The following is an 18,760-nucleotide window of genomic DNA, read 5'->3' on the forward strand; positions in this document are numbered from 1 at the left end:
GGGAAGCAATGTGGCCATAACACAGAGGTAAAAACACCACAAACCAGATACTCTCTGCTACTCTCATGTGCTCTTCATCAAATAAGGACAAGATATAATATTGTGAAATAAGTTTGACTAAAATGACAAATTATTGGTTTTGGCTAGTTTGACTGAAATGTTCTATATCAGGGGTTTTCAAAGTGTGGGTAGGTGAGCCTCCCCTCAGAGAACATAAGAACAGCCGCGCCCCCCCTCCCAATTATTATTGCTGTTGTTGTTATTATTATTATTATTATTATTATTATTGTTGTTGTTGCTTTAATGCAGGGGTATTCAATTGCATTTCAAAGAGGTCCAGTTAGAGAAAATGTAATTAAATGCTCTGTTTTCGTTGTCTACCTTCCGCCATTTGAAATTACTCCGACTGTTTCTCTCCTCTTGTCGTGTCTCTGTGTGTGTTTGAATCTATCGTGCTGACTGCACCGATTTGATTGGCTGAGTAGCGTCACCTCCTTAAAACATTAAACAATAACTTTTTTAAACCTTTTTATTTTTATGTTTTAAACATATTGTATAAAACTCCCCCACTACTTGGACTATTCCTTGCACCCCTCTAGAATAAGCCCGAATGGTCTCAACCATATTGCATCAGTAACGTGCACTTTTTATTATAACAAGATCACAAGGACGCTGATCGGAAAATTGAGTGTTGTTCAGTTTGTGTGTTGTGGAACATGCGTGTCCGTGCATGAAAATATACCACACACCCAATTACAATTGCATGTTCAATTCACTACCCTGGAAGTTAATACAGTTTTTAAAGTTGGAACAGCCTGTGGACAGCCGTTCTTCCTTGCATGTCAGTCGCCGACACCTTCTTACAGAGGACAGGCACATCTAGCTGCAGCACGACCCGTATATTTCCGCACGCCGTGTTCTCAAGACATCTTTTTTTTAACATTTTCAACATGGTGGATAAATCCTTATATGCTCCCGGTAACACACTGAACGTTAACTTTGCCTCCTTATTACACTCACCCCTACTTTAGTGGGAACAATGAGTCTGCGTCTTTGATGCACAGAGGAATAAACGCAGATCATCCTCTGGCTGCAGCCTTGACTGGTACTTGCTTTTGATCAAAGTCAATGCGGAAAACCTGCACTCACACAGGTAGGTGGAGGTGAAGGGAATGAGCACTTTTACAGCCTTTTTGGCGAGGTGGGGGAACTCGGTCTCCACAGACAGCCACAAGTGGGCAAGTGTCACTTTACTCGTCTTTTTCTCGTTCTTTTCTGTCTCACGCTGCGCCTCCCCTGAAGCTCTCTGGCGCCCCCCAGGGGAGGCGCACCTCACACTTTGAAAACCGCTGTTCTATATAATCTAATGACTTAAAAAGACTCAAATGTCAACAGTTTTCATTGACAAAAAGAAGACTAAAATTGTTAGTTTACTTTGACTAAAATAAGATTAAAATGCTCAGACTTTTAGTCTACTAAAACTTGACAAAATAAAAACAGGAAGAAGGTGACTAAATATGACACAGGACTAAGACTACGACTAAATAAAAAAAATAGCTGACAAAATGAACCCTACCTCCGATACATGAGCTCCACCTGTATCAGCTGTGTTCGTCTATTCCGACTCTGAAAACATTTAAATCACAAGAGCAAAGGTCAAATCGGCATGTTTCACTTCTGATAGTAAGCAGCAGTCCCTCTTCCTTCACTTCAGGAGGCCTGAAACATGTCAGTGTCGTGGTTTACTCATGTCCTTCTAAGAAATCAGCTTGGCCATGCAAATTGTTTTGATATTGTTCATCTACAGAGATATTACCCGCCATTACTGGCATCTACAGATTACTGCCTGATAAGGGCAATAAATGAATAACCCAATAAATACATAATCGTTTGTCATAAAGCACAGACCTACATTTTATACTAATAATATAAACATTTGAAACTAATCAGTGATTTATTTGAGTCCTAATTTTATGTTGTTAACAGTTTAACAAAATGTGAACATCTCTTAAGCTTGTGTTAACCACAGACCTCATTTAACTAAAACAGGAAAATCCGGAAGTGACAACTCATTTCAGGGTTTAGGACTCATTCCTGCACCACTTTAATACAGAGCAATATGTGTTTTTAAAGGAAATACCAAATCAAACCATGAAATCTGACACTCGCGACAGTCAATTAGTAGTGAAACTTAGAAAGAAATGGAAACAGTACATCCTCTGTGGTGTGTGCAGTTGTTTGTTTTGTTTCCTGTGTAGCCTGACACAACCACAGTGTTTGGTAATGTAGCTACAACAGCTGCTTCTTCTCTTAACCCAGCCACACTGAAGCATGCAGACAACTTGGACATGCATGAGTCAGACTGACAAGACACGATAGGCCGCTTATTCAAATGTAACTATTGCAGATTTATAGGCTAGTGAAATGTGTCTAAACATATGACTTGGTGTACATGGTCAGAATACAATAAAAAGTATATTGTACAATTTTGAGGTACTTGTATTTAATCAGTATTTTAGTTTTATGCTACTACTTTTAAATTATTTTACTGGACTTCATTTTGGAAACCAATATTGTACTCATACTTATTACATTGATCAAACAGCTTTAGTTACTTATACTTCAAATATAAAACAAATTCTAAATAAACTATGATATATAATTCAGTGTTTCCCCTATACAAATAGTGTACAAACAATTTTTTTTATTTATTAAAATAATAAGTGGCAACCCTTTTTCATTTGTAGTTGTTTGTTTTGTCGATTTGTAGTATTTGTGTTACTGTATGTTCAATAAAGGTGTATTTTTGCTAAATCTTGAGACATTGCCACTGTATGTACTAGGCAGGGCCGATTTTTGGCATAGGCGACACAGGCGGACGCCTAGGGCGCCAGATCTGGGGGGGCGCTGCGCTGGTAGCTCTGGGAGGGAAAAAACATTTTTGACCGTTGGCGCTCATCCAAATGTTCAGCCTTGATGTAACAACATTCATAATTAAGTAAAGGTAACACCCTTTTCACCCCGGTTACACTTTTCATTAGCCCTGTACGATAGCCGCTGTAAGTGATGAAAGTGGGGGATCACAGCGAAAGTGCGAACGAGGGAGAGGGCGCACCGGTACCGGCGCTGTTGTTATTAGAATCTGGTGCTAGCTGCGCTAACGGATATCAGAAGTAGATGTTTCTACAACCAGGGTGGAGGAGAGCTCTCCTGTCAGACTGAGAGGCTCATTGAGGTAAAGGACTCTGAGTGTTTAGATAAGTGAATTTTAGTCTAAGTTATATCAGTGGGTCTCAAACGTTTTGACCACAAATTATGTAAACACATATTTCCAAGGCACTCCTTTATAATTATTAGGATAAATAAAAACAGGTTTTAAATCATTCCAATGTATACTATAGAACAGTAAACCAAAAATATCGTTTAAAGTTGGAGAGATACAAAAATATGCATAAATAAATGTTAGGTAAAATAAAATAAGCTACATGTATTTGTTATTGGCTATGGTAGGTTATTGGTTATGTTCATATACTTATTTGATTATTAAAATGTAAACCGATCTTTTTCATATGGGTGTTTAGAGTTGTACCCCCTAGATCAGGTGTCTAGTAATTGTGAACTCAAAGCGCACCAGATTGAAGCATTTTACTTTAAAATGTAAAAAAAAAAAATCTCCCCGGGGGAGCATACCCCCGGACCCCCCTAGAGGATGTGACGTCCACCCCCAAATTCAAACATGTTCATACAATACTGAATACATTTGAATACATTTGAAGCCATTTTGATGTATATTACCTATGTCAATAAGTTTCTGTTTTTGTAGGGTAATTGCCTTTTTGTAGAGATTTTTCATTTATTCTTTACATATAAAATCTCGCCTAAAATCTCGCCTAGAGCAGCAAATTGGCTAGAACCGGCCCTGGTACTAGGCCTCAAGAGCCTTTCTTGTGCTGACACATTGGCAAATTGGCAGGGCGCACTTCGCGCGCGCAAACACTAAGAAATTCCACGCGCTCCGCGCTCACATTAGGCTGGGCCCACGTGCCTTAGCACCGCTGCTATGACTCCATCCTAGGGGAAACACAAATTATAGGCTTGGCTATAAGATTTTAAGCAGAAGTATACACAATTATTAGATTTAGATCTACTTTAACCGTCTGCAATAAAGATATTGATGCAAGAATAAAGTAGTACAGTAATGAGTTCTAAAAATTGGAAAAGACTTGGTATTTCTCGAAGTATACGGCTTTGAACGCGTTTGTGAAGCCTGAAAGAAGGTCTTAGGTTAATACAAGCTCAAGGCATTTGCACATTAGGATCTAAGACATCAAATACTTCGGTATTATCCCAAGTATCTGAAGCTTTATGTTGAATTTAAAATCAGCGTTTGCTAACAAGTGACTAAAAGAAACTAAAAATGTCACGTTAAGTAATAAGCGTTGGTGATGCGCAGCCATGCCACCATGATGTAGTCGGTTTATGGCCTTAGCTTTTTATTTCTCCCAATTGTATTAACGCTTCAAAAATCACAGTGGTGTTAGTATGTGGAGATTGTCCTTTATCATAAACGTGTATTTGGCCACAAAGCATATTTTTTGCACTATACAATCGAATGGAGAAAACCAATTGCTTTGTATCAATCGATGCCTTGTGATGCTGAATTTAAGGGTCTGCCAACAAAGATATGTCATCATTGCATCACTCCATAATAGGGCTGTGCAATGAATCGTGTTTTGATCTGGATTACGATTTTGGCTTGCTACAATTACGAAAACAGCGTAATCGAAATAAAATGATTATTTTGCTGCATGTCCTTCTGCAATGATGCTCTCAATTTGTCTTGCGTTATACATCCTGCTGCGCCCCTCCCCTCTTAATATCAATACAAATGTATTTATTATAAACGTTAGTCCTTAACATCTATCACTGTGTATATCACCAATCAAACATCTTTTAAAAGTTGAACAAACCCCACACAGCTCAGTAAAGGCTGTGAAATGTTGACTTTATTTGATAATTTCAGTAAAAACTAATGTTCATATTTCTCTTTTTGATTATAATACTGATGAACGTTCAAAACAAAGCTTGGCAAGTTACCACATACGTTCTAAAAATCTTAATAAGCACTGTAACTTTCATGATATAATTTCTCGGTCATAATCGGTTGTTTCCGTGAACGGCCGACTGTTGTGTTACGGCAAATGCTGCGGCTGCAAGGCATTGTGGGGCAGCAGTTTCTCCTCTCCTTTCGGTAAGGGAGGTCCAGTGGTTCCTAAGCTAAAGGAGGTTATAAAGGAAGTTTAAAACCTCCTTTCCTATCATTCTAGAGAATTTGAACGGCACGTATCATGGCTGCCACTGAGGGACTTCCGGGTCATTTCACTCGGTTAGGAAGGTTCCTAGGCTAAAGTGACTATTCGACTGCAGCCCCGGTGTCCGGTCTCTAGCGTACAGTCAACTTTTACTAACTCGTCAAGCCGGAGCCTCTTAGCTACTTCCGGTTTCCAGGTAAGGGGTTTCCAAAATAAGAGTACTGCGTGTAGCAGTATAATTAAACATTATAGGTTGTGAGTGACATTAGTTATAATATTTATATATGTTTAGTAGGTTGTGGAAGTGAGCTCCAAAATATTTGTTGATCTTTATTGGTATTTATTATTTTGATATTATTTATTTAAATTTAGATATAAATTAATGCTGTCAAAATTATCGCGTTAACGGCGGTAATTACTTTTTTAAATGAATTGCGTTCAAATATTTAACGCATTTAACGCATGTGCAGAATGGCCCGCCCCATACATCCCACCAGTGGCAGCGCCAGGGTATGGCTGGGGTAGGCTACACCCATACCAAGAAATGGCTTAGCCCCACCATGAAAAATGATGTTAAAGTAAGCAAAATAAAGTCCGCCAACTCGCGCCGAGAATTGCACAGACAGCAGATAAGATTGATTTCAGTAGCCACTTGTCTACTTGTGAAATACCAAAAACCAGAAACGGTTTTGAAAACTTTTAGTCACGTAGTGATCGTCTTCTCAATAGAACATCTTTGATAATGTCATCTGGCCAATCAGAATCAAGATAACGGCGTGGTGTTGTTGCAGGAAGTCCCGAGGGAGAATACTTTTTCTGTAGTACAGGGGTGCTGTAACTGGTACGCAGGTTATGTGCTTAATCTGAAATGCGTACCGTCACTTGTGTCACAAAGCGCATTTGTGTACCGACGTACTTGTGAAGCTTTTCCAGAAGGCGGTTAGATCACCGGACGACAGTCGGTCTCTGTGTGCACAGACAGGGCTGCTGTTAACGTCGGTCTGTACAACGGAATTGTGCCAAAACTACGCCAACTGGCTGCGGAGGGAGACTCCCCCCCTTCACTGGAGAACTGCGCTAAAACAGCTGATCACAACGTTCACCATGGTCACGAAGTACTCCACTAATTCCATTAATCGTTTGACAGCCCTAATATAAATGTATCATCTTTTTTTTCAATTGAATTATACTTAAAGTTCAGGGTAATCAACTGTTAAAAACATACTGTTCAAATTATTATAATTTTTTTTTAAAAGTTCAATAAATTGATGTTTTCAAAGTCAATGAATAATCGTATTTAATAATTGTGAATCACGATTATTTTTGGTCAATATTGATATCACGATTCGTGATGTCAATATTGACCAAAATAGTCGTGATTATGATTTTTGCCATAACCGAGCAGCCCTACTCTATAATCACAATGTGTCAGATATATACGATTCTGAAATGGGGTTTTGCAAATAATGTGTGCTTTTACTTTTGGCTTTAGTTGATGGCAATGTTTTTGTACTTTTACTTCAGCAAGATTTTGAATGCAGGAGTGTTTTTCCTTTTTCTTTTGCTACTTTTAAAACTTCGAGTAAAATATCTGAGTACTTTTCCACCACTAGTCATACCTGTAGCTGTTATGCATGTGTCATTGAAATGTTGGCTGCAGACAAAGCAGCGGTAGCAGAGAATGCTGCCTCAGAGGAAATGACTTGCACACAGGGACTGGCTTCATGACACAGAGAAATTATCTGCCGGCCCCGGGGTGGGGTGGATCATTTCCTGTATTGCTGGGAGATCCTCGTGCGTGTGTACGTACATGCACACGCCTCCGGCAACCCCTCTCCACCCCCCCGGCGTGTGTGTATTTTTTTTGCCTTAAATAGTAGTTTTATGTGAGGTCAGTCCTTTAATGGGGAAGTGGAAATGCGATGATGAAACTAAATGTTCTGCACGCTGCCGACTGATCGCAGCCGAGTGGAGAACGATGGAGAGAGCAGGAGGACAGGCAGATAAGAAGCAGAAAAGGGCAAGGGGGGAAAGTGGTGGAGAAATGAGAGGATGTGAGGGGAACATGGAACAGAACATGCCATCCTGTAATGACAGGAGGAACAGAAGAGTAAGGAAAAAGTAGGAGATGCCTTTGAAAGTCAAAGGGAGTGGGGTTCTTGTGTTCTCTCGTATAACATTTGTACGGGTCCAGTCTTTCACACGGCTCCTCATTGACTGTTCAGGAATGCGTAGCTGACACAATTTGATAGATGACTTCCTTATTGTAACACACTGTAATGATTAGGGGTTTACATCAGTCTGTCTTTTGCTTATTTAATGGTTTCCCTACATTGCCCTGGGTCAAATACTACCCATAATAAAACAAGTGAATGCTACAAATACTCAGCTTGTGTTCAGTTGACCTCACATGCTGCCCCAGTGCAGTCCCCTGCGGTATAAAGCCACCTATACCAACACTTACACATATGTCATACTTATTGATTCATATGGAGCAGCGTTTCCGCCAGGGGGGCGTCTTGCCGTCATTTGACGCCCTTATTCAGCTCGGGACGCCCTGAACTCGAGCCGAGGGCGTCCACAAATATTAATAATTCGAGAGAAGGAGAAAACAGGACAAGGACATCCCTCTGTTGGAGGGCAAAGGAGTCTGGTGGGATTATTTTCGGAGTATTGAAGATCGTTTCCCCGACATCGGCTGTGCCTGCAGCACAACACGGAACGTGCACGATTTAGACGCGATGAGCCGGGGGGGTTTAGTGGAGCACGTGCGTGAACTGAGGCTCCGTGGTAAACTGTGGTAACATGAAGAGCCGTTTGGGAGCCGAAACAGCTGGCGCTTTAAGAGAGCCGAGCCAAAGGATCCGGCTCACTAACGTAAAAAGACAGTATCTATAAGGGACGGCTCAAGTCAACCCCCCCCCCCTCTCAGCCCTGGTCTGGCGGAAACACTGATATGGAGCCCTGAAACTGACTTAATGTGTTAAACCATTATAGAAAAAAAAAGATACACAAAGACATAAATCCGAGATATAAAGATATTATTAGAATGGAGTTTAAAAATAATAACAACAATACATTATTGTTATTTATATAGCGCTTTTCCTGGTGCTAAAAGCTCTTAACAAAGTTGCATAGCTTGCTTTAACCATCAATCAGTTGCTCGTTTGAAGTTCCCAATCATTTATCCCCGTATGTTTTTATCTTCTTGGCACACATTCTGTCCTTTTTATTTTCCCAAAGCAATATTGTCCTCACCACATTTACACTTTTCTTATTCATATCCATATTTGCCCAGAACGGTGATCTAGGGTTAGTTTGTGTGTGTAGCTTTTGAAGAAGACTGTGTGACTAGCTAGCTGAACTGAAATGAAAGGTTGCAAGCTAAATATCTTGAGCAAACATTTATCATACATACATGTACATATGCCAACTATGCATTTACCGTACTACATACTGATGTAGCATTAATGTATGAACTCGTAACAGTAGCGTAAGCATTTTAGTGGGAAAGCTAAGGGTAACAAGGTTAGATTGCCAACTTTACTAAGAAGTTTATAGACATAGCATCTTCAATAGTATGTCTCCTTTGTTCTATCTCATTTAACATTATAATTTAATTGTATTTTAATTTTTTCTTTTACTACCATTTGGCAGTTTTGGGGTGCCTTAATATGATACCTGATATATGAATGCAAATATACAGTCTGCCTACAGTATATGTAGTACTCCAACGAACGAATATTCGGATATTCGGGTACAGCCCTAGTTCATAACCTGTAAGAGGCATTTTCTTTTTATGTTCGGTCAGAAATATAACAAAATGACAAATAAGTCCTTTGAGTACCATTAGTGTAATTTAACTGGTGACTATTCACTGTGCGGAGATTACTTCATCTTCCACACCAATCATTCAAACAGTCACAGAAACAGTTTGTTCATCATTTGTCTGAACATGAATATCATTGACACAATCAGGAGAGTTACTGCTTATGGAACAATTAGTCATCCTGCCTCTCTGTCGCTAAGAACAGTGCCTTCAGTTAGAAACCATTTTATCTGCATGTACCGTAGCTGAAGTTTATTTATCCAGTCCGTTAGCTTGATCCCTGTCGAATGAAACGCTCTCCAAAGCTGTTTATTTGTTAAACTTGCTGTGTAGCAGTGATGTCTAACTGTTTTTGTTAAGTGCTGTGGTAAAAAAATATACAAAAAATAAACTCCTTAGAGATGCAGTCATTGGTCAGTAATGTTAAGTTGGACTCCTGCACTTCACTGCCTTTATTGGGTAGAATGTGTTCCCAGTTGGTTTTGATTAATTTCTCCTAAATTAGAGTCTGGAACAATGTTCTTTTTTCTTTTACATTTTCTGTGGCTACAGTTGTCATTAAAGAGTACCTACTATGCTCATTTTCAGGTTCATATTTGTATGTAGTGTCTCTACTGTGTCATGTCTACATGCTTCAATGTTCAAAAAGCTTTTTATTTTCCTCATACTGCCTGTGCTGCAGCACCTCTTTTCACCCTCTGTCTGAAACCAGAACCAGAACCAGTCTGCTCTGATTGGTTAGCTGGCCTGCTCTGTTGTGATTGGTCAACTGCCTAGAGATGTTTCGCAATTGTTATGCCCCTTAGCCTATCATGTACAATGTATTGGAGCGCTAGCCGATAGAAAGGCGAACGTTACATAATGATGTCACTACGGTGTTTCCCATACATTGATTTATTTGTGGCGGAATGTTGCAAGTTCTAATCCCGCCTGGAACACCACTACTAGTGTGCCCTTGAGTAAGGCACTTAGCCCTCAGTTACTCCAGGGAGAATGTCCCTGTAATTGGTCATTGTAAGTCGCTTTGGATTAAGGCGTCTGCTAAATGCCTAAATTGTAAATTATATTTTTGGGAGAATAAACCCCACAGAACCTCAACCCCGGTGTTTCTCACTCATTAACAACTCAACACAGAGCAACAAGAATGTTTTCTACAGTAGCCATGAACTCGCATGTATTTTCTTATTATGGAGGGGAGGGGGGGGTGGATGGATGCGTGGGCCACCCGAATAGGTTAAGGGGCCTTTGGCTTTTCTTGCCGGGGGGGGGGATCAAATTCTGTGGGAAACACTGCACTATGTTCCAGAAAGTAAACAAAGGAGTCCAATGTAGGCGTTTCAGGCAGGGGGGGGGAGTGTGTGGGAGAGAAACTCATTCTGGAGGGAACAGGGATTCTAGCCTTTGCAGACCATTTACATGCACTAAAACCTATAACGCACTACAGGAAAGGGGGAAACTCCCCAACAATGAAAGGGCCCCTTTCAAGTGAGTTATGAAGCATAAGTAAGGACACATTTCCTCAGTAGTTGGCTGCATCAGATGCTCACAGCATGCACAGTCATAAATACATTGTGTTTATAAATGATAAGAATGCAACACTTAATATTTGGACACTTACACTGTGATTATTCATTTATTGTGTGCGAATGATTGGACGAAACATGTCTTGGTCTTTGTGTCCTTGTCATGTTTTAATGTCCACACACTTGTGGTATGACATAACATGTAAGATCAACACACTGTTCTATGCAAAGAAGGTGTTAGAGAGAAGCAAACGGAGCAGCTGGGGTCATTCAGATGATCTTGTTCCTGTTAATTTAGCAAATGATACATGTGACACATTCTCACTACCTAACCTGATGATTAATTGTTCTTTTCACTCTGTGCAGGACTCTATAAATGCCCTGGTCTTAGACTTGGACTACCCTGCACTACGCAAGAACAAAAACATCGAAACCTTTTTAAACAGATGTGAGTCATTTATGTGTTTATGAGACAAAGAGATGGAAATGCCCCATTTTAAAGCTAAATATTTGTAATTGTGGTACATTTAAAATATAATTAATTGTGTTATTTATTCTCTATATACTCAGATGAAAAAGTCATAACACAGACTCGAGACCTCCAGATGAAGTCAGAAGACTTTGACAGAGTTAAAGTCATCGGTCGAGGGGCATTTGGTGAAGTCCAACTCGTGAGTATTGTTTTAAAAAAAAGAAGTTTTTCTCATTTAATTGTCAAGTCTCTAACATTAGGGTTCCTAGAAGACTACACATGCATACATGTCATTGCAACAGTTGGTTTGATGAGTTGGTCTGTTTTCAAAGTAAAAATATCTCTGAATATTCTTGAGTGTTCAATGAATGGAGAATTCTAAATGCAATGTGCTTTATTGCACAACATTGAATTGAAAATATGGTCAGTGATTTTATGTAGTTTGCATAACATGCAATTAATCATTTAGCCAAAATGTGGCTCAGAATAAGTTAGACATTGAAAACAATCTAAAATTCTGAATGACTTTTCCAACTGTTAATACCTGTGTGTCTCCGCCATGCAGGTCCGGCATAAAGCCTCTCAGAAGGTCTACGCAATGAAGCTGCTGAGCAAGTTTGAGATGATCAAACGCTCAGACTCAGCTTTCTTCTGGGAAGAGAGGGACATCATGGCCTTCGCCAACAGCCCCTGGGTGGTGCAGGTAAGACACGTGCTCTGCTTCTGAATATTCCTGTCTGGTGCTTCCACAGTTATGTCCTCCGTTATGTCCCCCGTTAATAAATACAATTTAATACCATTTCGAGGTGTTTTTTGATTATTTTTAAAAGGTATACAAAATTGTGTTTGTGAAAACTGTTATATTTTACACATATTTTTTCTTGATTTATTAAGAGCTGCAACAAAGTAGCAATTCGCATACATATACACTCTGTGTATATTGACACCTAGAATAATATCTGATTAAAATGTATACACCACTGTATATGTTGCAGATACATGTTACTTAGTTAATTGATTTCAAATGTTACTTACATTTCCTATGTTTGTATTAATATCTTTATTATATTTTCTTATTTTATCGAATATTTTTATTTTAACTTCTTATGGTTACCATTGGAAATGCAAAGATCCACATTGTTCATCCCTATGTGTCACCAATTCCAAAATACTAAACTAATGAGGGCTTGTGTTTGGTCCGTCAGTTGTGCTGTGCCTTCCAAGACGAGCACTTCCTGTACATGGTGATGGAGTACATGCCGGGCGGAGACCTGGTGAACCTCACCAGCACCTACGACGTGCCTGAGAAGTGGGCCAAGTTCTACACGGCAGAGGTGGTGATGGCTCTGGAAGCCATCCACTCCATGGGCTTCATCCATCGAGACGTGAAGCCCGACAACATGCTGCTGGACAGACTGGGACACCTCAAGCTGGCCGACTTCGGCACGTGCATGAAGATGGACACTGTGAGTTGTATACACGTGCACGCGCAGCAGCATGTTGCGTTTATTAGTGCTTGTTTATACTGCAATCTGTTTATATATTTGACTTATAAGTAAATACATTTCTACTAGCGGGAGGCACAACAATATCACAACTCTCAAGTCACCGGATGATCTTACAGTGATAATTACTGCAATTAAAGGACATATTTATTTCGCAGATGCATCGTATTTATTTTGACCTGCGTCTTGTCCATCAAGCTTTATTAGGAAAATAATCTCAGTCAAAAAACAAAACTGTCTCCGTATTTAAATCAGCCCTTCTAGTAGTTGTTACGCATTTGAGATCTTCCACTACTTCCATAATGTTACTCAGTTGGAGCGCACATTTTTCTCTCCGTTGTGTCATCAGGTGGTATGTTTAGAATAATATCCATAGTTTCTCTTAAGATATAACACAAATATTCACTTTAGGGTTCCTTAAAGCTGCAGGATTTGAAAGATCTTAATGTATGGACTTGCGTTGCAGACCGGCATGGTGCACTGTGATACGGCGGTGGGGACTCCGGACTACATCTCTCCTGAGGTGCTGAAGTCCCAGGGAGGAGACGGCTATTATGGCAGAGAGTGTGACTGGTGGTCCGTCGGCGTCTTCATCTTCGAGATGCTTGTTGGTCAGTGAACATAGAAGGATATCACTGAGTGTACACAACAAGAGTGGAGAGCTGCTATCTGAAAATATGTTTGCGTAAACAAAGGACTGTACTTCTGTTCTTGGCCTGTTGGAATCTTCTTATTACCTAAACAAATCTGTCTATTTTCAATATTCCAGTGCCGTTTATTATCGCTAACTTGCTGTTTTGCTGTTAGGTGACACACCGTTCTACGCCGACTCTCTGGTGGGAACCTACAGTAAGATCATGGACCACAAAAACTCCCTCAACTTCCCTGATGACGTGGAGATCTCCAAAGACGCCAAGAATATCATCTGTGCCTTCCTGACTGACCGGTACACAGAGAAACAGTCTTTCACACTTCTAAATGTGCCTGTGTGACACTCATACGGCTGTGTGGAATAGGGAGATTCAAATCCCTAATCAACATTGAATGCTGTGCAGCTTCAGCTGTTCTATTGGATTTCTATTCATTTGGTTAAAAGCAGTATTTTTTATTTTTAAATTCCAGCACATTTGCAGAAAGGGATATGATATGGATCAAATGAATTATAATCTTTTTGATTGGTGCTTTCACAAAATAATAACCCAGTATGTAATAAAAAAAGTTAGAACAATCATACACGTATTTACTGTAATGAAGCATATCAAAGCAGTAAAACATCAGGCGGTAATTACTTATGTATATTTATTTCTCTCCTAAACATGAGATGCTACCATCTGTTGAATGAGCTAGAACTATTTATTTTCCAATTTATACAATTCCTTTTTGCAGATCTGCTTAATCAAACAGACAACAATGTTACATTTATACATTTGATTCATTTATGTTCAGCAACTCTAGGTCTCATTTGTAATTAGGGGTGGGCGATATTGTTTAAATATAATATCACAATATTTTGCAAGCAGTATCACGATAGACGATATTTATCACGATATCTTTTCATGTCGGTTATTATGGTTATTTTTCAAGTTACTTAACAGTCCAACCAGTACATACAGGTAACAACAACTAAAATAAAAAAGAGTAACGGACCAAAATACCATTTCAAGCTGGTTTTAATTCTGCAATGAATCCCTGAATGAACAATTCAACAGGAATTTTGATATGGCTTCCTCAGTGTTCAAGTAGGTAGGCCTACACCAGGGGTCGGCAACCCCTGGGAACCGTAACCAGTGGCACGCGGAACCGTAACCAGTGGCACGCTAGGAATAAGTGTGCAAAATATTTAAATGTAGGATCCTGAACGAGACCGCTGCCAGAGCGCGTCTCCCCGTTACGTGCAGAAGGAAGCCATGCACGCAACGCAGCCCCGCTCTCTTTAACTCCAGGCGATTTGCTGCTGCTTTCCAATGTGGTGTAGTGCTGTTCATTTCACCACGGAGGAACGCACTTCACAAATTGCAGTAGCCATAATGAGCAGTTTTGGGGAAAATGTTGAAGTGCTTTCTCATCTGCATGCCAAATTACCTCTTTCACAGCAATTGGGAGATATGCACGACGTTTAATTTACGGTAAATTGATTTACAACTCCTGCCTAAAGATTGTTTTAATCAGTGACGGAGCAGGCCCGGTAGACAATGGCAGGTCCGCTACTTAAGAAATCTAAAATAAATATTCGGACATTCCAGCCCTCGTGGACAGAAGAGTGGGGTTTTGTGTTTCAGAAGGACCGTGCTGTGTGTACTTTATGTCTGGAAAATGTTGTCTGTCGGACGTCAAGTGTCAAACGGCATTTTGAGACCAAACACAAGACAACTTTCAAGGATGAGGCAGACAAGGCTGAATCCATAAAATGTGCCGTGTCTGGTTATGGGAAACAGGCAAACACTCTCAAAGCCTTTGCCACTGCTAACAATGATTCTACCGAAGCAAGCTATCGCATTGCTCATTGCATCGCGAAACATGGAAAGCCATTCACTGACGGTGAATATATTAAGGAGGCTTTCCTCTGTAGCTCAGAGGTTTTGTTTAATTTCTTACCAAACAAAGAGACAATGAAATCAAGAATAAAATCAATTCCAGTGTCAGCCAGATCTGTTGAACGACGCATTGAGGAACTGGCAGAAAACGTTTGCGCGCAGCAGACAGCTGGTTTGAAAGAAGCCACGGTATTCAGCGTTGCACTGGATGAGAGCGTGGACGTGAACGACATACCACGCTTGGCAGTCATGGTAAGATACTGTGATTCGACTGTAAGAGAAGAGCTCTGCTGCTTAAAACCAATGCCTGAAACAACAAAAGGTGAGGACATAGCCAAAGTTTGTATGGAGCATTTTGAGGAGCGAGGGATTGACATAAGCAAGATTTTTGCAGTGACAACAGATGGCTTTCCCGCCATGGTCGGGCGAAACAAGGGAGCGGTCACATTAATTGAGAAACAAGTCGGTCACCCCATCATGAGACTCCACTGCATAATACACCAAGAAAACCTCTGTGCAAAGATGTCAAATTCAGATCTTAACGAGGTTGTGGCCACAGTGATGAAGATTGTTAACTTCATAGTTAAGCGATCTGCTCTGACACACAGAGAGTTCCAATCCCTGCTGGAGGAAATGGACAGCTCATACAAAGATCTCCCTCTCCACTCGGCAGTTAGGTGGCTAAGCTGTGGAAAGGTTTTTGAGCGGTTTGTTGGCTGCTTTGATGCCATAAAGGCCTTCCTGGCTGAAAAAGGCCAAGACTTTCCAGAGCTCGAGGACGAGAAATGGGTCGTGAAACTTATGTTTCTCACAGATATTACTGGACACCTCAACGAGCTCAATTTGAAACTGCAAGGCGCAGGTCAAACTGTTTTGGACATGTTTGACACATGGAAGGCTTTTGTTGGAAAGCTGGCAGTTTTTTCAGATGATGTGGCCACCTCCACTTTCCGCTACTTCACCCACTTGAGGGAGCTGTCCACGCAGCACAGCATCAGCAAAGCTGAAATATGCAAATACATCAGCGAGCTGGAGTCAGAGTTTACAACACGATTCGGGGAATTTCAGAAGTATGGACCCATGTTCTCTTTCTTGATCAAACCCGAAAGCTTTGATGGACATGAACTGGATGTATCTGTGATAGGCTGGCTGGATACACAGGACATGATGATGCAGATGATTGAGCTGAAGAGTTCAACACTGGATGACGAAGTTTGCGGAGTTGCGGAAACAGCTGGAAACCACGGCAAGACATGATCACAGCTCTTGCATCTTCACCTGTTGGATATCTCTACCGGAGAAGTTCAGCTGTGTCAGGAAAATTGCATTGGCTTTGCTGACAGTCTTTGGTTCAACATATCTCTGTGAGCAGATATTCTCGCACATGAAGAGCGTGCTCAGCCCCTCCCGCAGTCGTTTGACAACTGACCACTCTGAAGCTTGTGTGCAACTTAAAGTGACAAAGTACGATCCACAGATAATGGAGCTCAGCAAAGGAAAGCAGGGCCAGGGATCACATTGACTGGTTTATTTGTAGCACACATGACTGTTTATGTGTAGCACACATGGTTTTGCCTAATGGAGCTCTTTGTCCCGGTCTCTTTTTTCTTCTTCGATGTGGATATTTTTATAAGCATAGCAGCATTGTTATATAGTGCTCATATTTCTGTTTGTTACATTTAATTCCCTTTTTTAACATTTGCTGCCCTTGCAAAACGTTGTATATGAGGGAGTATCATTGAAAGCAGTATGCTGAAATGGCAACTGTGCATGTCATTTGTTACCACAGGGCTTTAAACAAATTACATACAGAGATTTGTTAAGTTTATTGCTGAAGCATTGTTGTATAGTGCTCATATATAATTTCAATGTTCTGATTATGGGAGAAAAATGTTTATTAAAAATGTTGCTATGTAGGTTGCCTATATGGATGGAATAAAATCCGATGGAGATAAAAAAAATGGAAGTGGTGTCAAAGGTTAATGTTGATATGGCACACTTAGGGCCGCCCCTCCCCCTCATCTGATGTGTAAATGCAGCGCACCTTTATATATATATATATATATATATATATATATATATATATATATATACATACAGGACTGTCTCAGAAAATTAGAATATTGTGATAAAGTTCTTTATTTTCTGTAATGCAATTTAAAAAAAAAAAAAAAAAAAAATGTCATACATTCTGGATTCATTACAAATCAACTGAAATATTGCAAGCCTTTTATTATTTTAATATTGCTGATTATGGCATACAGCTTAAGAAAACTCAAAAATCCTATCTCAAAAAATTAGAATAGTTCCTCAGACCAAGTAAAAAAAAAAGATTTATAACAGCAAAACACAATCAAACATTTGAAAATGTCCATTAATGCACTCAGTACTTGGTTGGGAATCCTTTTGCACGGATTACTGCATCAATGCGGCGTGGCATGGAGGCAATCAGCCTGTGGCATTGCTGAGGTGTTATGGATGCCCAGGATGCTTCAATAGCTTCTTCTTTACAATACCCCACATATTCTCTATGGGGTTCAGGTCAGGGGAATTTGCAGGCCAATCGAGGACAGTAATGCCATGGTCAGTACACCAGTTACTGGTGGGTTTGGCACTGTGGGCAGGTGCCAGATCATGCTGGAAAATGAATTCCTCATCTCCATAGAGCTTTTCAGCAGACGGAAGCATGTAGTGCTCTAAAATCTCTTGGTACACAGCTGCATTTACTCTGGGCTTGATGAAACACAGTGGACCAACACCAGCAGCTGACATGGCTCCCCAAACCATCGCTGACTGTGGGAACTTCACACTGGATTTCAAGCAACTTGGATTTTGCTCCTCTCCAGCCTTTCTCCAGACTCTGGCGCCTTGACTTCCAAATGAAATACAAAACTTGCTTTCGTCTGAAAAGAGGACTTTGGACCACTGTGCAACTGTCCAGTGCTTCTTTTCCTTAGCCCAAGTCAGACGCCTCTTCCGTTGTCTTGAGTTCAGAAGTGGCTTGACCATGGGAATACGGCTATTGTAGCCCATTTCCCGGACACGTCTGTGAACAGTGACTTTTGATACCTGGACTCCAGCTTCAGTCCACTGTCTTTGAAGCTCCCCCAAATTCTGGAAGCGACTCTTCTTCACAATGCTGTTAAGGCTGCGGTCATCTCTCTTGGTTGTGCAGCGTTTCCTGCCACATTTCCCCCTTCCAACAGACTTTTTGTGGATGTGCTTTGAAACTGCACTCTGTGAACAGCTTGCTCTTTGAGAAATTTCTTTTTGTGTCTTACCCTCCTGATGGAGGGTGTCAATGACGGTCCTCTGGACAGCAGTCAGATCAGCAGTCTTCCCCATACTTGTGATCTAGTTTACTGAACCAAGCTGAGTGTTTTTCAAGGCTCAGGAAACCCTTGCAGGTGTTTCGAGTTAATTAGACGATTCAAGTGATTCGTTGAACACCCTACTAGTATACTTTTTCATGATATTCTAATATTTAGAGATAGGATATTTGAGTTTTCTTAAGCTGTATGCCATAATCAGCAATATTAAAATAATAAAAGGCTTGCAATATTTCAGTTGATTTGTAATGAATCC

At 40.4% G+C, this 18,760-nt stretch overlaps 1 protein-coding gene across 5 annotated transcripts in view; it reads left to right on the forward strand.

Annotated features, from left to right (window-relative positions):
* The window catches only part of rock2a (rho-associated, coiled-coil containing protein kinase 2a), a 65,920-nt gene that overhangs the window by 19,540 nt on the left and 27,620 nt on the right, over positions 1 to 18,760 (forward strand). For all 5 annotated transcript variants that reach the window (XR_013810516.1, XR_013810517.1, XM_079694738.1 and 2 more), the window contains exons 2-7: positions 11,031 to 11,112; positions 11,235 to 11,335; positions 11,702 to 11,839; positions 12,342 to 12,602; positions 13,108 to 13,252; positions 13,449 to 13,587. Coding sequence is in view for 3 of the 5 variants with exons in the window: in XM_079694738.1 (XP_079550864.1) it covers positions 11,031 to 11,112; positions 11,235 to 11,335; positions 11,702 to 11,839; positions 12,342 to 12,602; positions 13,108 to 13,252; positions 13,449 to 13,587 (866 nt within the window). In the remaining 2 variants the exon portion in view is untranslated. The remainder of the gene's footprint in view (positions 1 to 11,030; positions 11,113 to 11,234; positions 11,336 to 11,701; positions 11,840 to 12,341; positions 12,603 to 13,107; positions 13,253 to 13,448; positions 13,588 to 18,760) is intronic.

This window comes from Notothenia rossii (genome assembly GCF_949606895.1).
Source record: "Notothenia rossii genome assembly, chromosome: 7".
NCBI lineage: Eukaryota > Metazoa > Chordata > Actinopteri > Perciformes > Nototheniidae > Notothenia > Notothenia rossii.